Source organism: Salmo trutta, chromosome 22 (genome assembly GCF_901001165.1).
Source record: "Salmo trutta chromosome 22, fSalTru1.1, whole genome shotgun sequence".
NCBI lineage: Eukaryota > Metazoa > Chordata > Actinopteri > Salmoniformes > Salmonidae > Salmo > Salmo trutta.
The window spans coordinates 22466531-22490587 of NC_042978.1; the positions used below are offsets into that span (position 1 = coordinate 22466531).

General features: G+C 41.2%; 1 protein-coding gene across 3 annotated transcripts in view; it reads right to left on the minus strand.

Moving 5' to 3' along the window:
* The window catches only part of agbl4 (AGBL carboxypeptidase 4), a 405619-nt gene that overhangs the window by 331429 nt on the left and 50133 nt on the right, over positions 1–24057 (minus strand). Inside the window, exon 4 of one of the 3 annotated variants that reach the window (XM_029707236.1) lies at positions 20939–20972. The exons of the other annotated variants lie outside the window; for them this stretch is intronic. Within the exon in view, the coding sequence (XP_029563096.1) occupies positions 20939–20972 (34 nt within the window). The remainder of the gene's footprint in view (positions 1–20938; positions 20973–24057) is intronic. 3 annotated transcript variants of the gene reach the window in all.

Here is a 24057-nt window from a genome sequence, read left to right on the forward strand (position 1 = left end):
CCTTTGCTTGGTAATGAGCTTCGTGGGGACTACGGTGTTGAACGCTGAGCTGTAGTCAAAGAACAGCATTCTCACATAGGTGTTCCTTTTGTCCAGGTGAGAAAGGGCAGTGTGGAGTGCGATTGAGATTGTGCCATCTGTGGATTCGTTGGGGCGGTATGCGAATTGGAGTGGGTCTAGGGTGTCCGGGAGGATGCTATTAATGTGAGCCAAGACCAGCCTTTCAAAGCAATTCATGGCTACCGACGTGAGTGCCACGGGCGGTAATCATCTAGGCAGGTTACCTTCAGTTCCTTGGGAACAGGGACTATGGTGGTCTGCTTGAAACATGTAAGTATTACAGACTCAGGGAGAGGTTGAAAATGTCAGTGAAGACACTTGACAGTTGGTCCGCGCATGCTTTGAGTAATCCTGGTAATCTGTCTGGCCCAGCGGCTTTGTGAATGTTGACTTGTTTAACCTGTTAGGGTATAGGGGGCAGTATTTTCACGGCTGGATAAAAAAATTTACCCAATTTAATCTGGTTACTAATCCTACCCAGTAACTACAATATGCATATACTTATTATATATGGATAGAAAACACCCTAAAGTTTCTAAAACTGTTTGAATGGTGTCTGTGAGTATAACAGAACTCATTTGTCAGGCAAAACCCTCTGACAGGAAGTGGATACCTGATGTGTTGAATTGACTTTAAGCCTTTGCCATTGAAAAACAAAGGGGCTGAGGAATATTTTGGCACTTCCTATTGCTTCCACAAGATGTCCCCAGCCTTTACAACGTGTTTTGAGTCTTCTACTCTGAGATCTGACTGAAGAAGAGCCTTGGAACTGTGATGGCCCATTAGACACCTTGCGCGCGAGTTGATGGTGGGTACTCTCATTCCGAAACGTTTTAAAAGAGAACCCAATGGTCCGCCTTGAATTTTATTCATGTTCTGGTTAAAAAAGGCCCTAATGATTTACGCGATACAACGTTTGACATGTTTGAACGAACGTAAATATATTTTTTCCGTTCGTGAAGTGAAGTGAAGTCCGGCTGGCTTAGATCATGTGCTAACAACACGGAGGTTTTTGGACATAAATGATGTCCAAAACTACATTCGTTATGGACCTGGGATTCTTTGGAAGTGACATCTGATGAAGAGAATCAAAGGTAATGGATTATTTACATAGTATTTTCGATTTTAGATCTCTCCAACATGGCGGTTAGTCTGTATCGCAATGCGTATTTTTCTGGGCGCAGTGCTCAGATTATTGCAAAGTGTGATTTCCCAGTAAGGTTAATTTTAAATCTGGCAAGTCCATTGCGTTCAAGAGATGTAAATCTATAATTCTTTGAATGACAATATAATATTTTACCAATGTTTTCTAATATTAATTAATTATTTTGTTGTCATGACTTGATTGCCGGTATTGGAGGGAAACGATTTCCTGAACATCAACACCATAGTAAAACACTGTTTTTAGATATAAATATGAACTTGAAAGAACTAAAAATGCATGCATTGTCTAACATAATGTCCTAGGAGTGTCATCTGATGGAGATTGTAAAAGGTTAGTGCATAATTTTAGCTGATTTTATGGTTTTGGTGACGCCTGTCTTTGAATCGACAATACATTACACACAGCTATTGTCAATGTACTCTCCTAACATAACCTAACTTTATGCTTTCCCCGTAAAACCTTTTTGAAATCGGACAACGTGGTTAGATTAAGGAGATGTTTATCTTTCAAAGGGTGTAAGTTAGTTATATATTTGAGAAATTTGAATTTTGACATTTATTTGGTTTCAAATTTGCCGCTCTTGAAATGCACCTGCTGTTGATAGGGTGCGCCACGGGTGGCACGCTAACGTCCCAAATAGCCCCAAGAAGTACATTTTTTTTTCACATCAGCTACCGAGAGCATTATCACACAGTCATCAGTGTTGCTTGCCTCGAAGCGAGCATAAAAGGCATTTAGCTCGTCTGGTAGGCTCGCGTCACTGGGCAGCTCGCGTCTGGGTTTCCCTTTGTAATCCATAATCATTTTCAGGCCCTGCCACATCCGACGAGCGTCAGAGCCTGTGTAGTAGGATTCAATCTTAATCCTATATTGACGTTTTGCTTGTTTGATGGTTCGTCTGAGGGCATAGCGGGATTTCTCATAAGCGTCAGGATTAGTCTCCCGCTCCTTGAAAGCGGCAGCTCTAGCCTTTAGCTCGATGCGGATGTTGCCTGTAATCCATGGCTTCTGGTTGGGATATGTACGTAAAATCACTGTGGGGACGACGTCGTCAATGCACTTACTGATGAAGCCGAAGACTGAGGTGGTATACTCCTCAATACCATTGGAGGAATCACGGAACATATTCCAGTCTGTGCTAGCAAAACAGTCCTGTAGTGTAGCAGCCGTGTCATCTGACTATTTCCATATTGAGCGAGTCACTGTTACTTCCTGCTTTAGTTTTTGCTTGTAAATAGGAATTAGGAGGATATAATTATGGTCAGATTTGCCAAATGGAGGGCAGGGGAGAGCTTTGTATGAATCTCTGTGTGTGGAGTAAAGGTGGTCTACGATTTCTTTCTCTCTGGTTGCATGTGACATGCTGGTAAAACTGATTTAAGTTTGCCTGCATTAAAGTCCCAGGCCACTAGGAGCGCCACTTCTGGGTGAGCATTTTCTTCTTTGCTTATGGCCTTATAGAGTTGGTTGAGAGCGGTCTTAGTGCCAGCTTTGTTCTGTGGTGGTAAATAGATGGCTACGAATAATATAGATGAGAACTCTTGGTAGATAGTGTGGTCTACAGCTTATAATAAGGTACTCTGCCTCATGCGAGCAATACCTCAAGACTTCCTTAATATTAGACATTGCGCACCAGCTGTTATTGACAAATAGACACACACCCCCACCCCTCATCTTACCAGAGGTAGTGTCTCTGTTCTGCCGGTGCATGGAAAATCCCGCTAGCTCTATATTGTCCGTATCGTCGTTCAGCCACGTCTCGGTGAAACATAGATGTTACAATTTTTGATGTCCCGTTGGTAGGATAATCTTAATCGTAGGTCATCAATTTTATTTTCCAATGATTGCACGTTAGCAAGAAGAACAGATGGCAGTGGGAGTTTACTCGCTCGCCTATGGATTCTCAGAAGGCTGCCCAATCTGCGGCCCCTTTTCCTGTGTCTTTACTTCACGCAAAAGGCATGGATCTGGGCCTGTTCCAGAAAAAGCAGGATATCCTTCTCGTCGGACTCGTTAAAGGAAAAAGTTTCTTCCAGTCCGCGGTGAGTCATCGCTGTTCTCATGTCCAGAAGTTATTTTCGGTCATAAGAGACGGTAGCAGCAACATTATTTACACAATAAGTAAAAAAATAAGTTACACAAAATGCAAAACAAACTAACAAAATAGCACAGTTGGTTGGGAGAATGTAAAACATCTGCCATGTTCTTCGGTGTCATCTTTAATGTCGCTAGCTGCAGGGAACTGAAAAGAGGAGCAACCCAGGGTGTTTGTCCGCTCAGTAAAGCCTCAAACATAAATTGTCCGCAACAGTGAAATAGGCTACTTCTTATGCAAATTACCGAGAAGGCGGAACACAGCACAATTCAAACTGTTGTTAGGAAATAAAACTTGTTTGAAAATAATTTGAAATTGACAAGTTGAAACACAGCCTATAGATAATTAGCAGGCAGCGGGCATTGGTTTGAGAGCAGCGCGGTTAATTATCCTGTTGCATAACAGTGAGAGCATTCTAAAATCACGCGCATGAAAAAACTCACGCAGGGGCGACAGTTAGAGATATTTGGTACTCCCGCGTGAAAAGGTTAAGGGAAGAAATTCCACAAATGAACTTTTAACAAGGCACACCTGTTAATTGAAATGCATTTCAGGTGAATACTTCATGAAGCTGGTTGAGAGAATGCCAAGAGTGTGCAAAGCTGTCATCAACGCAAAGGGTGGCTACTTTGAAGAATCTCAAATATAAAATATATTTTGTTTTACACTTTTGTGGTTACTACATGATTCCATATGTGTTATTTCATAGTTTTAATGTCTTCACTATTATTCTACAATGTAGAAAATAGCAAAAATAAAGACGAACCCTGGAATGAGTAGGTGTCCAAACTTTTGACTGGTACAGTCAGTATTCAGACCCTTTACTCAGTACTTTGTTGAAGCACTTTTGGCAGCGATTACAGCATCCAGTCTTCTTGGTTATGACACTACAAGCTTAGCACACCTGTATTTGGGAAGTTTCTTCCATTCTTCTCTGCAGATCCTGTCAAGTTCTGTCAGGTTGGATGGGGAGCGTCGCTGCACAGCTATTTTCAAGTCTCTCCAGAGATGTTCGATCGGGTTCAAGTCAGGGCTCTATCTGGGCCACTCATGGACATTCCGACACTTGTCCCTAAGTCACTCCTGCGTTGAATTGGCTGTGTGCTTAGGGTTGTTGTCCTGCTGGAAAGTGAACCTTCGCCACAGTCTGAGTTCCTGAGCGCTCTGGAGCAGGTTTTCATCAAGTATCGCTCTGTACTTTGCTCCATTCATCTTTCCCTCGATCCTGACTAGTCTCCCTGTCCCTGCCACTGAAAAACATCCTAAAAACATGATGTTGCCACCACCATGCTTCACCGTAGGGGTGGTGCCAGGTTTCCTCTAGATGTGACGCTTGGCACTCAGGCCAAAGAGTTCAATCTTGGTTACATCAGACCAGATAATCTTGTTTCTCATAAGTCCTTTAGGTGCCTTTTGGCAAACTCCAAGCGGGCTGTCGTGCCTTTTACTGAGGAGTGGCTTCTGTGTGCCATTACCTTAAAGGCCAGATTGGTGAAGTGCTCCAGAGATGGTTGTCCTTCTGGAAAGTTCTCCCATCTCCACAGAGGAACTCTGTGACCATTTGGGTTCTTGGTCACCTCCCTGACCAAGGCCGTTCTCCCCCGATTGCTCAGTTTGGCTGGGCGGCCAGCTCTAGGAAGAGTCTAGGTGGTTCCAAACCTCTTCCATTTAAGAATGATGGAGGCCACTGTTTTCTTGGAGACCTTCAATGCTGCAGAATTGTTTTGATACCCTTCCCCAGATCTGTTCGTCGACACAATCCTGTCTCGGAGCACTACAGGAAATTCCTTTGATACCCGGCAACTCAAATCAAGATGGAACTGTTGTCAACACAGTGATGGGGACAGAGAGATAGCTTTACCAGATTTAATTAAAGTTATTCCCTCAGGTTACCGATTCATTCAGCATACATATTGTTTAGATGATGAGCAGAACTGTATTGATTTTCTGTATACTCAATCATATTACTCTTATTCACCGAGCAAATTCAATTCCGTTACAGGTGGTAAACAAGTAAGTTTATAATTACCACAATACCGAATTATTAACTTGCTAAAGTAATTGGATTACAGCAACAAACTGAGCTGCGTTATCATAGCAGAGATCCATCATTTCCTACCGACACAAAAGTGTTAAGACTGTACGCATGAGGCACAACAATGTCACCCAGCTGTATAGGGCCATAAGCAAACAAGAAAATGCTCATCCAGAGGCGGTACTCCCAGTGGCCGGTGATTTTTATGCAGGAAACCTGAAATCCGTTTTACCTCATTTCTACCAGCCTATCACCTGTGCAACTAGATGGAACAAACTCTAAATCACCTTTACTCCACACACAGAGATGCATACAAAGCTCTTCTCCACCCTCCATTTGGGAAATCGGACCATAACTTTATCCTCCAGATTCCTGCTTACGATCAAAAACTCAAAAAGGAAGCACCAGCTCAATACGGAAGTGGTCAGATGAAGCAGATGCTTAGCTCCAGGACTGTTTCACTAGCACAGTGGAATATGTTCTGGGATTAATCCAATGGCATTGAGGAGTTTACCAGATAAGTCACCGGCTTCATTAATTAGTGCATCGACGACATTGTCCCAACAGTGACCGTACGTACATATCCCAACCAGAAGCCATGGATTACAGGCAACATCCACACTGAGCTGAAGGCTAGAGCTGCCGGTTTCACTAATCCGGAAGCTTTTAAGAAATCCCACTATGGCCTCTGATGAATCATCAAACAGGCAAACAGACAAACTGTCAATACAGGACTAAGATTGAATCCTACTACACAGGCTCTGACGCTCGTCAAATGTGGCAGGGCTTGTAAACTATCACGGCTTACAAAGGGAAAACCAGCCGAGAGCTGCCCAGTGACGCAAGCCTACCATACGAGCTAAATGCCTTCAATGCTTGCTTTGAGGAAAGCAACCCTAAACCATGCGTGAGAGCACCAGCTGTTCTGGACAACTGTATGATCACGCTCTCGTAGCCAATGTGAGTAAGACCTTTATACAGGTTAGCATTCACAAGGCCGCAGGGCCAGACGGATTACCATGACATGCACATTTTCAACCTCTCTCTGACTCATTCTGTAATACCTATACTGAACAAAAATATAAACGGATCTAAACATGTAAAGTGTTGGTCCTGTGTTTCATGAGCGGAGATAAAATATTGTTTAAATTTGTTTACATCCCTGTTAGTAAGCATTTCTCCATTGTCAAGATAATACTGACAGGTGTGGCATATCAAGAAGTTGATTAAACAGCATTGTCATTACACAGGTGCACCTTGTGCTGGGGACAATAAAAGGCCACTCCAAAATGTGCAGTTTTGTCACACAACATAATGCCACAGATGTCTCAAATTTCGAGGGACCTTGCAATTGGCATGTTGACTGCAGGAATGTCCACCAGAGCTGTTGCCAGATAATTTAATGTTAATTTCTCTACCATAAGCCACCTCTAACGTAATTTTAGAGAATTTGGAGGTATGTCCAACCGGCCTCACAACCGCAGACCACGTGTAACCACTACAGCCCAGGATCTCCACATTCAGCTGCTTCAACTGCAGGATCATCTGTGACCAGCCATCCGAACAGCTGATGATTTCAATTGACTGATTTCCTTATATGAACTGTAACTCAGTAAAATGGTTTAAATTGTTGCATGTTGCGTTTATATTTTTGTTCAGTAAACATGTTTAAAGCAAACCACCATAGTCCCTGTGCCTAAGAACACCAAGGTAATCTGTCTAAATGACTACCGCCCCATAGCACTCACATCTGTACCCATGAAATGCTTTGAAAGGCTGGTCTTGACTCACATCCACACCATCATCCCAGAAACCCTGGACCCATTCCAATTTGCATACCGCCCCAACAGATCCACAGATGACGCAATCTCTATTGCACTCCACACTGCCCTTTCCCACCTGGAGAAAAGGGGAACACCTATGTGAGAATGCTGTTCATTGACTACAGATCAGCGTTCAACACCATAGTGCCCTCGAAGCTCATCACTAAGCTAAGGACCCTGGGACTGAACACCTCCCTCTGCAACTGGATCCTGGACTTCCTGACGGACCGCTCTCAGGTGGTGAGGGTAGGCAACAACACATCCGCCACGATGACCCTCAACACGGGGGCCCCTCAGGGGTGCGTGCTCAGTCTCATTCAGTCTCAATACTGAATGAACAATGAACACTTTTATTTTAACTTAATATAATACATAAATAAAATCTATTTAGTCTCAAATAAATAATGAAACATGTTCAATTTGGTTAAAATACTGCAAAAACACAGTGTTGGAGAAGAAAGTAAAAGTGCAATATGTGTCATGTAAAAAAGCTAACGTTTAAGTTCCTTGCTCGGAACGTGAGAACATATGAAAGCTGGTGGTTCAATATTCCCAGTTAAGAAGTTTTAGGTTGTAGTTAATATAGGAATTATGACGCGTCAACTATTTCTCTCTATACCATTTGTATTTCATATACCTTTGACTATTGGATGTTCTTATAGGCACTTTAGTATTGCCAGCCTAATCTCAGGAGTTGATAGACTTGAAGTCATAAACAGCGCTGTGCTTCAAGCATTGCTAGGAGCTGCTGGCAAACGCAGTAAAGTGCTGTTTGAATGAATGCTTACGAGCCTGCTGCTGCCTACCACCGCTTAGTCAGACTGCTCTGTCATATATCAAATCATAGACTTAATTATAATGTAATAAACACAGAAATACGAGCCTTTGCTCATTAATATGGTCAAATCCAGAAACTATCATTTCGAAAACAAAACCGTTCCGTATTTTATCGAACGGGTGGCAACCCTAAGTCTAAATATTGCTGTTACATTGCACAACCTTCAATGTTACATCATAATTATGTAAAATTCTGGCAAATTAGTTCACAGTTCGCAACGAGCCAGGCGGCCCAAACTGTTGCATATACCCTGACTCTGCTTGCACTGAACACAAGAGAAGTGACATAATTTCCCTATCTAATATTGCCTGCTAACATGAATTTCTTTGAACTAAATATTAATGTTTAAAAATACGTGCTTCAGTGTATTGATTTTAACAAAGGCATTGATTTGTTAAATCATCACCTGTTTGGCGAAGTTGAAGTAGGCTGTGATTCGATGATAAATTAACAGGCACCGCATTGATTATATGCAACACAGGACAATCTAGTTAACCTAGTAATATCATCAACCATGTGTAGTTAACTTGTGATTATGTGAAGATAGATTGTTTTTTATAAGACAAGTTCAATGCTAGCTAGCAACTTACCGTGGCTCCTTGCAGTCACAAGGTCATTTTGACGCTGCACTCGCGTAACAGGTGGTCAGCCTGCCACGCAGTTTCCTCGTGGATTGCAATGTAATCGGCCATAATCGGCGTCCAAAAAGGCCGATTACCAATTGTTATGAAAACTTGAAATCGGACCAAATTAATCCGCCATGCCGATTAATCGGTCGACCTCTAACACTGGCACTCCATCACACACACATACACACACACACACACACACGCACACACACACACACACACACACTCAGACAGACACTTTCACACTCTTCACAAATGCTGCTGCTACTCTGTTTATTAGATATCCTGATTGCCTAGACACATTTACCCCTACCCAAATGTACATACTTTATAACCTCAACTACCTCGTACCCACACATTGACTCATTACTGGTACTCCTTGTATATACCCTCATTATTGTTTTTATTGTGTTATTATTTCATTTTATTTAGCAAATATTTGTCTTACTTTTTTAACTCTGCATTGTTGGGAATGGGCTCGTAAGTAAGCATTTCACTGTAAAGCCTACACCTGTGTAACGCCCTGGCCATAGAGAGGGGTTTTTTGTTCTTTATTTTGGTTAGGCCAGGGTGTTACATTGGGTGGGCGTTCTATGTTCTTTTTCTAGGTTTTTGTATTTCTGTGTTTTGGGCCGTGTGTGGCTCCCAATCAGGCACAGCTGAAGTTCGTTGTTGTTGATTGGGAGTCACACATAAGGAGCATGTTTTTCCTTTGGGTTTTGTGGGTAATTGTATTTTGTTAGTGTGTTTTCCTAACAGAACTGTTTGCTGTCGTCTTTTGTTAATTTTTGTAGTGTTCTCTTTTTTCATTAAAACACTAATGATGAACACATCCTCCGCTGCGTATTGGTCCACCTTTTCCGACGATAACTTCTCTGTTTCATCTGACGACGAAGACAGCCCTTACAACCTGTTTCATTCGGCGCACCAATTACATTTGATTTAATTTAAGGAATCTACAATATGTTTGAAATAAACACCCAGATAGTTCAACAAAATCTGCAATAAAGTTAAGTATTATCAGCAGATGACAATCAAATCTCTCCATTTCTGAATCACTTTTTTATAGAGAATATTGTGTATCATGTAAGCCTGTTTTCTAAGCTGGTCTTGAAAGTCAGGTAAAGGGCTGATCAGCATGAATTGACATCGGGCTAAATCTGTTGCATTGATTTGTTTACTAATAGTGGGTGGAAACAGTAGCCTGGCTCTCTGCTTTCAAACCAGACAGAGTATTGAATAATCAATAGCATTTTGGTTATTTTTGTACTATAAAGGAATTGCTGAAAGTCTGATCAGTAAAAGAACACTGACATTAGACAACCAAGCTGTACAGCATGTTCTCGGAATCAAGCCCCAGCTGTAGCTTATATCTACAGCCTAGTCTGAGCACCCAGACAGAGGAAAATGCATGATTTAGATCAGACTAAACTATTTTCACAAAAAATGTTTTGCATTCACATCTCTAAATTGTCTTTATTATGCTTCCCATAGCTGAGAAGATTGTGTAGAAGTCTGTGAAAGCTTGTCTGACTCAGCCAAGTCACTACTCACTCAGCCTAGTCTGAGTGAGTACCCAGATGAGGAAAAGGCATGGTTTTAGACAAATAATGAATTTTCACAAATATAGTGCAACATATCCAGCTAGAACATTAGGCTCCTTAGAAGTTGTGGGAACATAAAGTACCAGTCAAAAGTTTGGACAAACCTACTCATTCAAGGGTTTTTCTTCACTTTCAAAATTTTCGACATTGTAGAATAATAGTGAAGACATCAAAACTATGAAAAAAACACATATGGAATCATGTAGTAACTAAAAAAGTATTAAACAAATCAAAATATATTTGATATTTTAGATTCCTCCACCCATTGCCTTGATGACAGCTTTGCACACTCTTGGCATTCTCTCAACCAGCTTCATGAGGTAGTGACCTGGAATGCATTTCAATTAACGGGTGTGTCTTGTTAAAAGTTCATTTGTGGAATTTCTTTCCTTTTTAATGCGTTTAAGCCAATCAGTTGTGACAAGGTAGAGGTGGTAAACAAGATAGCCCTATTAGGTAAAATACCAAGTCCATATTATGGCAAGAACAGCTCAAATAACCAAAGAGAAATGACAGTCCATCATTATTTTAAGACATGAAAGTCAGTCAATGCGGAACATTTTAAGAACTTTGAATGTTTCTTCAAGTGCAGTCGCAAAAACCATCCAGCGCTATGATGAAACTGGCTCTCATGAGGCCTGCCACAGGAAAGGAAGACCCAGAGTTACCTCTGCCGCAGAGGATAAGTTCATAAGAGTAACTAGACTCAGAAATTGAAGCCCAAGTAAATGCTTCACAGAGTTCAAGTAACCGACACATCTTAACATCAACTGTTCAGAGGAGACTACGTGAATACGGCCTTCATGGTCGAACCACTAGTAAAGGACACCAATAAGAAGAAGACTTGCTTGGGCCAAGAAACACGAGCAATGGATATTAGACGAGTGGAAATCTGTCCTTTGGTCTGATTAGTGCAAATTTGAGATTTTTGGTTCCAACCACCATGTCTTTGTGAGATGCAGAGTAGGTGAATGGATGACCTCCGCATGTGTGGTTCCCGATGTGAGAGAAAAATTACAAGATTGTTTAATACTGTTTTTGCATCGAATAGCAATGATGAGTACTCTCTCATCTGTGTCTGTTGGGCTGAGTTGGGCCTCTGGGGCTTGAGCTGACAACTGACCTACAGCTGGCATTCCATAGATAAGATGTGGTGGGTGTAACCGAGATAGAGATAGCCTGGAGGAATAGAACAAAACCCTTATTGTGTCTAATCATTCTTGCATCTGGGAAACGGCACCGGGTGCAGATGACCACAGGATGAACACAGGATGGCTTGTGGTGCCCCCCAATCTGCATGGGAGGGGTGTGGAACCAGCCATGACTAAGCATTCTTAGTGCCAGCTATATACGAACCAAGATTCCTCTGTGTCTGCCCATTCTAATCCTTGTTATTGGGAAAATCAAAGTAATACCTCCCAGATTGCAGTTTCTAGGGCTTCCACTAGATGTCAACAGTCTTTAGAAATAGTTTCAGGCTTGTTTTTTGAAAAATTAGCTAGAATTTGTAGTTTTTGTAGGTGGCTCCCATTTTGACAGGATTAGGGCGCGCACTTCGTTATTTATCTCCGGTAATGAACATACTATTCTCCATCTTAAATTTTATCGTTTATTTACATATTAGGGTACCTGAGGATTGATTAGAAACGTTGTTTGACTTGTTTGGACAAAGTTTATTGGTAACTTTTGGGATTCCTTTGTATGCATGTTGAACGTGGGAAACAGGTGGGTTACTGAATCAAGCGCGACAGCTAAACTGACTTTTTGGGGATATAAAGAAGGACTTGATCAAACAAAACGACCATTTGATGTGTAGCTGGGACCCTTGGGATTGCAAACAGAGGAAGATCTTCAAAGGTAAGTGATTTATTTTACCGCTATTTCTGACTTTCATGACACCTCTGCTTGTTTGGAAAATGTTTGTAATGCTTTTGTACGCGGGCGCTGTCCTCAGATAATCGCATGGTATGCTTTCGCCGTAAAGCCTTTTTGAAATCTGACAAAGCGTCTGGATTAACAAGAAGTTAAGCTTTTAAATGATGTAGGACACTTGTATAATGATGAGTGTTTAAATAGTTTTCCCTATTTTAGTTTCAGTTTTAATTTAGTATAATAACCTTGCCTTGAACTTTACAAAAGTTTTCTTGTGCTTTTTTGGAAAGTTTTCTTAATGCTTTCAAACAATTTGAGAACATGCCTTGAAATAGAACCCTGAGGAAACGATTCGCAGATTTTTGACTTCGATACCGATACCAGGTTTAGTATAATAATCAAATAAAATATTATTTGTCACATACCCCGAATACAACTGGTTTAGACCTTACAGTGAAATGCTTACTTACAAGCCCTTAACCAACAATTCAAGAGCAACAATAAAATAACAGTAGCGAGGCTATATACAGGAGGTACCGGTATAGAGTCAATGTGCGGGGGCACAGGTTAGTCGAGCTAATTGAGGTCATTTGTACATGTAGGTAGAGGTAAGGTGACTATGCATAGATAATAAACAGAGTAGCAGCAGCGTAAAAATGGGGGGGATGCAAATAGTCCAGGTAGCCATTTGATTAGCTGTTCAGGAGTCTTATGGCTTGGGGGTAGAAGCTGTTTAGAAGCCTCTTGGACCTAGACTTGGCGCTCCGGTACCGCTTGCCGTGCGGAACCAGAGAAAACAGTCTATGACTAGGGTGGCTGGAGTCTTTGGCTATTTTTAGAGCTTTCCTCTGACACCTCCTGGTAAAGAGGTCCTGGATGGCAGGAAGCTTGGCCCCAGTGATGTACTGATCCGTATGCATTATCCTCTGTAGCGCCTTACGGTCGAATGCCGAGCAGTTGCCATACCAGGCGGTGATGCAACCGGTCAGGATGCTCTTGATGGTGCAGCTGTATAACTTTTTGAGGATCTGGGTACCCATGCCAAATATTTTCAGTCTCCTGAGGGGGAAAAGGTGTTGTCGTGCCCTCTTCACGACTGTCTTGGTGTGTTTGGACCATGATAGTTTGTTGGTAATGTGACACCAAGGAACTTGAACTCTCGACCTGCTCCACTACAGCACAGTCGCCATTTTAATGGGGGCCAGTTCGGCCCTCCTTTTCCTGTAGTCCACAATCATCTCCTTTGTCTTGCTCACATTGAGGGAGAGGTTGTTGTCCTGGCACCACATTGCCAGGTCTCGGAACACCTCCCTATAGGCTGTCTCATCGTTATCTGGGATTAGGCCTACCACTGATGTGTCTTCAGCAAACTTAGTGATGGTGTTGGAGTCATGCTTGGCCACGCAGTCGTGGGTGAACAAGGAGTACAGGAGGGGACTGAGCACTCACACCTGAGGGGCCCTGGTGTTGCGGATCAGTGTGGCAGATGTGTTGTTGCCAACCCTTACCACCTGGGGGTGACCCGTCAGGAAGTCCAGGATTCAGTTGCAGAGGGAGGTGTTTAGTCCCAGGTTCCTTAGCTTAGTGATGAGCTTTGTGGGCACTATGGTGTTGAACGCTGGGCTGTAGTCAAAGAACAGCATTCTCACATAGATGTTCCTTTTGTCCAGGTGGGAAAGAGCAATGTGGAGTGAGATTGAGATTGCGTCATCTGTGGATCTGTTGGGGCAGTATGCAAATTGGAGTGGGCCTAGGGTTTCTAGGATAATGGTGTTGATGTGAGCCATGACCAGCCTTTCAAAGCACTTCATGGCTACAGACATGAGTGCTTCGGGTCAATAGTCATTTAGGCAGGTTACCTTGGTGTTCTTGGCCACAGGGACTATGGTGGTCTGTTTGAAACATGTAGGTATTACAGACTCGGCCAGGGAGAGATTGAAAATGTTAGTGAAGACACTTGCCAGTTGGTCCGCGCATGCTTTGAGTACACGCCCTGTAATCCGTCTGGCCCCACGGCCTTGTGAATGTTGCTTATGGCCTTATACAGCTCGTTGAGTGCGGTCTTAGTGCCAGCATTGATTTGTGGTGGTAAATAGAAATCTACGAAAAATATAGATGAAAACTCTCTTGGTAAATAGTGTGGTCTACAGCTAATCATGAGATACTCTACCTCAGGTGAGCAAAACCTTGAGACTTCTTTAATATTAGATTTTGCGCACCAGCAGTTATTGACAAATAGACACTAACAATAATGCTCGTACAAACTCGAACCCAGGCGCAGAGAACCACAGCAAGCAGAGGTAAGGGTAAATCCATAACTTTTACTTAGAGTCTTAACAGAAACAAGGCAACCGAACAAGAGCTCACTAATAAAACATAAGACCCAAGCAAAGATACAGGCCAACTGAGGAACCTAAATAATAAGGCAACCAGGTGAACAGAGAAGGTAATTAAAGACACGTGAATCCAATAAGTAATAATCAGGGTAACCTGGAAACTAGAAAACAGGGTAAGGGTGCCCTCCAGCTGTAACCTAAGGAAACAACAATCAAATAACACAGAAACTGTGACAGACACAGACTGCCACCCCTTGTCTTACCGGAGGCAGCTATTGTATCTTGCCGATGCACTGAAAACCCAGCCTGCTGCCATGTCGTCGTTCAGCCACGACTTGGTGAAACATAAGATATTACAGTGTTTAATGTGCCGTTGGTAGGATAGTCTTGATCGGAGCTCATTCAGTTTATTATCTAATGATTGCACGTTGGCTAACAGGATGGGTGGTAGAGGCGTGTTACCCACTCGCCGTCGGATTCTTACAAGGCACCCCAACCTATGTCCCCTATATCTCCGTCTCTTCTTCATGCAAATGACGGGGTTTGGACCTTTCCGGGGTCTGAAGTAAATCCTTTGCGTCCGACTCGTTAAAGAAAAAATCTTCATCCAGTACGAGGTGCGTAATCGCTGTTCTGATATCCAGAAGCTCTTTTCAGTCATAAGAGACAGTGGCAGAAACATTATGTACAAAATTAGTTATATTTATTTCTATGTTATATTTATTTTTATTTATCAACAACAATATGTTGATGATAACTGGTAAAACAAATAAAAATATAAATTATATTCCATATTCAATTTTTGGCTAAAATAAAACACCATAATAAATAACAGTAGAATACCTTAAATGTTCCTTATGCAAAACCATAATGAGGACTCAGAGCAGACAAAATAATTGTACAATTACATCTAAACTGTTTTAAAATGTAATTTGACACATATCAGGGTTAATTTGCTCATCTATTGCCATAATAATATATAATATATATATCAAATTACATTCATTACACCAATAATTAATTATTCATTATAGCTCAACCATTTAATGAATTAAATGAGTAGTTTAGCAAAGTAATGACATCGTTATGATGCAAATGCCATGTGTAAAATAGTTTTTTTATGTACACTACCGTTCAAAAGTTTGGGGACAATTAGAAATGTCTGTGTTTTTGAAAGAAAGGCTCTTTTTTTTGTCCATTAAAATAACATCAAATTGATCAGAAATACGGTGTAGACATTGTTAATTTTGTAAATAACTATTGTAGCTGGAAACAACAGATTTTTTATGTAATATCTACATAGGTGTACAGAGGCCCATTATCAGCAACCATCACTCCTGTGTTCCAAAGGCATGTTGTGTTAGCTAATCATAGTTTATCATTTAAAAAGGCTAATTGAGAGTTCCTCTGTCCAGTGTCTGTGTTCTTTTGCCCATTTTAATATTTTATTTTTATTGGCCAGTCTGAGATATGGCTTTTTCTTTGCAACTCTGCCTAGAAGGCCACCATCTCGGAGTCGCCTCTTCACTGTTGACGTTGAGACTGGTGTTTTGCGGGTACTATTTAATGAAGCTGCCAGTTGAGAACTTGTGAGGTGTCTGTTTCTCAAACTAGACACTCTAATGTACTTGTCCTCTTGCTCAGTTGTGCACCGGGGCCTCCCACTCCTCTTTCTATTCTGGTTAGAGCCATTTTGCGCTGTTCTGTGAAGGGAGTAGTACACATCGTTGCACGAGGTCTTCAGTTTCTAGCCTTCATTTCTCAGAACAAGAATAGACTGACAAATTTCAGAAGAAAGTCTCTGTTTCTGGCCATTTTGAGCCTGTAATCGAACCCACAAATGCTGATGCTCCAGATACTCAACTAGTCTAAAGAAGGCCAGATTTATTGCTTCTTTAATCAGGACAACAGTTTTCAGCTGTGCTGATTAGCCTTTTAAAATGATAAACTTGGATTAGCTAACACAATGTGCCATTGGAACACAGGAGTGATGGTTGCTGATAATGGGCCTCTGAACGCCTATGTAAATATTCCATTAAAAATCAGCCCTTTCCAGCTACAATAGTCATTTACAACATTAACAACGTCTACACTATATTTCTGATCAATGTTATTTTAATGGACAAACAAATTGCTTATCCTTCTAAATCAAGAACATTTCTAAGTGACCCCAAACTTTTGAACGGTAGTGTAGTTTTAGAACCTCCCTTGCAGTGCACTGCTTAGTAACACATTATGCTTAGTTATTTTGGTGGGCTGTCCCTCATCATCTGCTATGTAAACAGTTTGTATCATGCTATGTTTATTTTTATTTGACTTATTTCAACTTTATTTTACCAGGTAGGCCAGTTGAGAACAAGTTCTCATTTACAACTGTGACCTGGCCAAGATAAAGCACAGCAGTGCGACAAAAACAACAACACAGAGTTACACATAAACAAACGTACTGTCAATAACACAAAAAAAAGAAAAATAGAAAGATCTATGTACAGTGTGTGAAAATGTAGAAGAGTAGGGAGCAAGGCAATAAATAGGCCATTGAGATGAAAATAATTACAATTTAGCATTAATACTGGAGTGATATATGTGCAGAAGATGATGTGCAAGCAGAGATACTGGGGTGCAAAAGAGCAAGAGGGTAAGTAATAATATGGGGATGAGGTAGTTGGGTGTGCTATTTACAGATTGGCTGTGTACAGGTACAGTGATCGGTAAGCTGCTCTGACAGCTGATGCTTAAAGTTAGAGAGGGAGATATAAGACTCCAGCTTCAGAGATTTTTGCAATTCGTTCCAGTCATTGGCAGCAGAGAACTGGAAGGAAAGGCGGCCAAAGAAAGTGTTGGCTTTGGAGATGACCAGTGAAATATACCTGCTGGAGCGCATGCTACGGGTGGGTGTTGCTATGGTGACCAGTGAGCTGAGATAAGGCGGGGCTTTACCTAGCAAAGGCTTATAGATGACCTGAAGCCAGTGGGTTTGATGACGGATATGTAGTGAGGGCCAGCCAACGAGAGCATAGAGGTCGCAGTGGTGGGTAGTAATAGTCAGTGGTGGGTAGTAACACTCTACTCAGTTTGCTGAGTAGAGTGTTAGGGGCTATTTTGTAAATGACATCGCCGAAGTCAAGGATCGGTAGGATAGTCAGGTTTACGAGGGTATGTTTGGCGGCACGAGTGAACGAGGCCTTGTTGCAAAATAGTAAGCCGATTCTAGTTTTACTTTTGGATTGGAGATGCTTAACGTGAGTAATGTAATCAAAGCTATGTAATCAAAGTATTTCCATAGTTTGCTTACGGAGCCTGTTTTGTCAACAAGCTGCGGCATGAAGGTATGATATTTTCTTTAGAAGAAGCCATGCAATCTGCATTTTCTCTCTCTTCTTGCTTGCTTCTCAAAAGTGGCTTGCGCTGTGTCAGCTATATGTGCAAGAACAGCCTGGCTAGCTACTGCCCATTGAGAAGATTCAGAAAAATTACTAGACAGATTATATCCTCTGAATCGGTATATGACGTGAGACACATTTGACAGAATTACCAAAATAAACAATAATTCTAGAACCAAACCTTTTTCATGTTCTACTATAGTATCGAAAAAGTACATACATAAAGTATATACTAAGGTGAAACCCTGAAGTTCCCACAGAAGAATGTTGTTTCTGAACATTCTTGAAACAATTTGAGAACATTACTTTAAATAGAACCATAAGGAAACCTGTAGGAAATGTTATGCCGAAGTGTTTAACGATTTGAGAATATTCCCAATGTCAAACCAGTTGGAGAACGTTCCCAGAACACTGCCAAATTTGAAATGAAATGAAACCATGTTTGAACTTTTAGGATAGTGGTTACCAAACTGTGGGGTGTGAGGGGTCGGCAAAAAAATAATATATATATATTTATTTTTTTAAAGGAACTCAAGTCTGGCTTTTAACTTACTCTTGAAACTTGTAATAGTAGAATACACAAGGTTAGAGCATCATCAGTTCCTCTTGTCATGTTAGTCATTGCATACCTTATAGAGCTATTTATAACTTGCCTATGTCAGCTAAAATCTTTTGATTTAGATTTTTTAGCCCATAGATATTGTTGTAATTTTTTTGTCACTCAAATATCACATGAATACACATTAGATATGGCAAAATGTATAGAATAGCAAATAATGTGCTTTAAAAAATAATAATAATAAGCCTTAAACCTGAAGAATTCTCACCACCAACAAGAAGGGTGCAAACAGTTTGTGTCATGAACAGTGCTCATGAACCGTTTGTATCATGAAATAGACATAGCGTGTACCCACGCACGGGGGGCACGGGATGTTCTTGATTTTTGCCACGGGTCCGAGTGAAAAAGTTTGGGAAACCCTGGTTTAGAAAACGTTTCGTAATTAAATACCAATAAATTGTTTAGTTTTTTTGTCAAGTTCCTTAAATTTACTGAGAATGTTCCAAAGCCAAGCAACTATCCTGCACCATTCCCAGAAAGTTGTGGGATGGTTGCATGCAAAATAACCATAGAACGACGCTCTCGCCGAGCTCTAAAAAACATTTGGTTCTCAGAACGTTATGTGCTAGCTTGGTTCATAGCTGTAAATTGTCTTCATTATGCTTTGCTAAGCTGAATACACTGTGGAGAAATTGTCTGGAGTCTGAAAGCTGGTATGGTACGCTACTCAATATGGGGCCTGACAGACAAATCCAAAGTGAACATGGAATGTTTTTATAAGATTAGCACATCTATTATTGAGAGAAAGCAAACATTTATACTATATTTACCTCCTTGTGGGAGGATTTATCAACTCACAATGGATATATTGAGCATAGACTGCCATTCTAATCATGATGTTGGTTTTGTTTAAAAAAATTTAAAAAAAAACTTTATCTATTTAACCTTTATTTAACTAGGCAAGTCAGTTAAGAACAAATTCGTATTTATAAGGACGGCCTACCAAAAGGCAAAAGGCCTCCTGCGGGGACGGGGGCTGGGATTAAAAATAAAGGATAAAACACACATCATGACAAGAGAGACAACACAACACTACATAAAGACAGACCTAAGACAACAACATAGTAAGGCAGCAACACATGACAGCACAGCATGGTAGCAACACAACATGGTAGCAGCACAAAACATGGTACAAACATTATTGGGCACAGACAACAGCACCAAGGGCAAGAAGGTAGAGACAACAATACATCACACAAAGCAGCCACAACTGTCAGTGAGTGTGTCCATGAATGAGTCTTTGAATGTTTGAGTGTTTGTTGCAGTTCGTTCCAGTCACTAGCTGCAGCGAACTGAAAAGACGAGCGACCCAGGGATTTGTGTGTTTTGGGGACCTTTAACAGAATGTGACTGGCAGAACAGGTTTTGTATGTGGAAGATGAGGTCTGCAGTAGATCTCTCAGATAGGGGGGAGTGAGGGGGGAGTGAGGCCTAAGAGGGTTTTATAAATAAGCATCAACCAGTGGGTCTTGCGACGGGTTTACAGAGATGACCAGTTTACAGAAGAGTATAGAGTGCAGTGATGTGTCCTATAAGGAGCCTTGGTGGCAAATCTGATGGCCGAACGGTGAAGAACATCTAGCCGCTCGAGAGCACCCTTACCTGCCAATCTGTAAATTATGTCTCTGTAATCTAGCATGGGTAGGATGGCCATCTGAATCATGGTTAGTTTGGCAACTGGGGTGAAAGAGGAGCGATTACGATAGAGGAAACCAAGTCCAGATTTAACTTTAGCCTGCAGTTTTGATATGTGATGAGAGAAAGACAGTTTACCAACTAGCTAAACTCCCAAGTACTTGTATGAGGTGACTACCACAAACATGATCTTTGGGCCATATCTAAGTCTACATCATAACAAATAGACTACTGTTCATCATCCTATGACACATCTTCAATAATAACACCAATCATTGACATGCTAAAACTTAACACAAACATTGTCAACTCATGTTGCATGATACTTGATGAGCGTTATACTGCTCTTGACAAAAATGTATCTATCTATCAGCATCATCTAAAGTCAACATTTTAAACAACTCTCTGTTTATGTATACAGGAAGTGACAGCTAAATACATCTGTAAATAAAACCAAAACAGACAAATATTTCTAACAGGAAGGAGAACAGTATCAGATCATTCCCTGAGGTTGCAGAAAGAGGGAGAGAGCAGAGGGGGGCAGCCAGACTGATAGAGACATTGATATAATTGAGTCTGACTTCTTCCACCACCCACCCCTCTGTCCATCTGTACACAGCCTTGGACCCACCGCGTGCATCCACAACAACAACCTGCACTCCCCGAAATAAATCTCCACTTGACGCACGGCTGTCTGCAGGAGAACATCTGGACAAGTTTCACAGAGCCAACCTTGTGCCAACCTGCTTAATAGCCTATGGAGTCAATTATAAAAGGAAAATGTACTGGCTTAATCGTTAATGGTGCCATCTGGATAATGGCGATTTCAGAGAAGACTTCTTACCTGGTCATCTGGGCATTTTCCGTTGTACCAGGCTCTAGAGCAATGGAGTATAACCAAAAGAGAAACAGTTATTCATTTTTAATGAAGTTACTATTTCACTCCTCAACTAGTATATGCCTCTGTGTGTACAAGAAGCCCTGATCAATCTTCATTCATATGCAAAACAACTCCTTTTGGGGAGCTAGGGAACTCTGCAAATTAAATGCCCCATTTTCTTTAATGGTCTTTAAAACCTCTTAAAGATCGGACCCTTTTTTTCAATTTCCATCTAAAATGACATTAAAAAAATGACATAAAATGACAAATACTTTTCCTGTTGTGTCATTCTTTCAATACAATTCAGTACTTGTTTGGCCAAGGACTGCAGTACAGATTTGCAGTTGGAGACTTCTCAGTAGAAATTATTCATCACTATTTTCTAAAACAAATTAATGGTGTAAATATCCGGTCTGGGGTTTTTGTTGTAATCCAAAGCCTTCTAGCACTCAGGCTTGTACTGTGCATTTTAAAACTCAATCCCCTACAGCAAATAGCAAGAGCATAAATTCCCTCACTGCAGGGGATGGTTTAACAAATGTGATTCAGCGCAACTCAGGGGCAAAGGTAGAGGGTTATTTATCGAGGCCTGTGAGGGATGATGCTCTATAGGATGGTGGCAACAACAGCATGACAGGCAGAAGTAGAAGACAGAGAGAAGGAAGGCTCTAGCAAGCATGGGGGATTTGGTCGTGGGGAGGGGGCAGTAGGGGAGCTGATAGATTGAAAAACACATTTACTTAAGTGTTTGGCATACCGCTCACAAATCTAGCTTGGCATGAAGGACAATTTGGACCTCAGAGAAGCAGCACTCTAAATCAAGGACACTGGAGAGTAAGCGGGAGGAAGCACGGGGGTAGCTTTAGTGGGAGAGCTCACCACATTTACTCATCTTGCAGATCTTACTCTACCTTGGCAAAGCCTATAAGGTCAGCCCATCTACTTTTTCAAAGGCATATGATGCCTGCGACAGGACAGGAGGCCAAAGTCTGCAGAATGCTAATGTCTTAGTTACCAAAGAACAGTAGAAGCGTGTCACGCTCCTTTCAGATTTAAAAGAGCAAAGCTACAGTATCTACTTCAGGAGCATAATATGTTCCATGACATATAGTCAAGACCATTTCATCTTATTCTGCTCTTTTGATTTGAAACTACCTATTCTGAGAAACCAAGTCCATAATATCAGCAGCCTGTTAATGTGTGAGTCGTTGCAGTGCAATGAGTACAGTGCAATACATATCCAATTATGATTACAGTGATTCCTTGTTGCAAAAAATTGTATAGTTTGCCGAATTTCCGTTTGTGTGACAAACAAGCAATGCATACTGAAGAGAATCATTGTACCAAAGATGTATTTTAAGCTGCTGTAGAAAACCGAAAATAAAAGACGCAAAAACAAAACTTAAGAATGGGAAGCATAGAAATAGCAAAATGGAAGAGATCTACCACTTCTTAGACTTGCTTTCAATGAAAAGGACAAATCTACAGTGCCTTCAGAAAGTATTCATACAGCTTGACCTATTATACATTTTGTTGTGTTACAGTCTTTGTGAGACAGAGTAGGTGAACGGATGATCTCCGCATGTGTGGTTCCCCCCTTGAAGCATGGAGAAGGAGGTGTGATGGTGTGGGGGTGCTTTGCTGGTGACACGGTCAGTGATTTATTTAGAATTCAAGACACACTTAACCAGCATGGCTACCACAGCATTCTGCAGCGATACGCCATCCCATCTGGTTTGCGCTTAGTGGGACTATCATTTGTTTTTAACAGGACAATGACCCAACCCACCTCCAGGCTGTGTAAGGGCTATTTGACCAAGAAGGAGAATGATGGAGTGCTGCATCAGATGACCTGGCCTCCACAGTTGGACCGCAGAGGGAAGGAAAAGCAACCAACAAGTGCTCAGAATATGTGGGAACTCCTTCAAGACTGTTGGAAAAGCATTCCAGGTGAAGCTGGTTGAGAGAATGCCAAGAGTGTGAAAAGTTGTCATCAAGGCAAAGCTGTCATCAACATTTTTTATTTATTTTTTTAAGGCAAAGGGTGGCTACTTTGAAGAATCTCAAATATGAAATATATTTGGATTTGTTTAACACTTTTTTGGTTACTACATGATTCCATATGTGTTATTTCATAGTTGTGATTTCTTCACCATTATTCTACAATGTAGAAAATAGTCAAAATAAAGAAAAACCCTGGAATGAGTAGGTGTGTCCAAACTTTTGACTGGTACTGTAAGTATTCACACCCCTGAGTCAATACTTTGTAGCACCTTTGGCAGTGATTACAGTGGCAAGTTTTTCTGGGTAAGTCTCTAAGAAGAGCTTTCCACACCTGGATCGTGTAACATTTGCCTGTTATTTTTTTCAAAATTCTTCAAGCTATGTCAAATTGTTTGTTGATCATTGCTAGACAACCATTTTCAGGTCTTTTTAATAGATTTTGAAGTAGATTTAAGTCAAAACTGTAACTCTGCCACTCAGGAACATTCAATGTCTTCTTTGTAAGCAACTCCAGTGCAGATTTGGCCTAGTGTTTTAGGTTATTGTCCTGGTGAAAGGTGAATTAATCTCCCAGTGCTGGTGGAAAGCAGACTGAACTAGGTTTTCCTCTAGGATTTTGCTTATGCAAAGCTCCATTCCATTTATTTTTTATCCTGAAAAATTCCACAGTCCTTCATAATTTCAAGCATATCCATAACATGATGCAGACCCCACTACACTTGGAAATATGGAGAGTGGTTGTATTGGATTTGACCCAAACATAACACTTTGTATTCTGGGGAAAAAGTTAATTGCTTTGCCAAATTTTTTGCAATATTACTTTGGTGCCTTGTTGCAAACAGGATGCATGCTTAGGAAAATGTTTATTATGTACAAGCTTCCCTCTTTTCACTCTGTAATTTAGGTTAGTGTTATGGAGTAACTACAATGGTGTTGATCCGTCCTCAGTTATCTCCTTTCACAACCATTAAACTCTGTAACTGTCACCATTGGCCTCATGGTGAAATCCCTGAGCGGTTTCCTTCCTCTCCGGCAACTGAGTTAGGAAGGACACCTGTATCGTTGTAGTGACTGGGTGT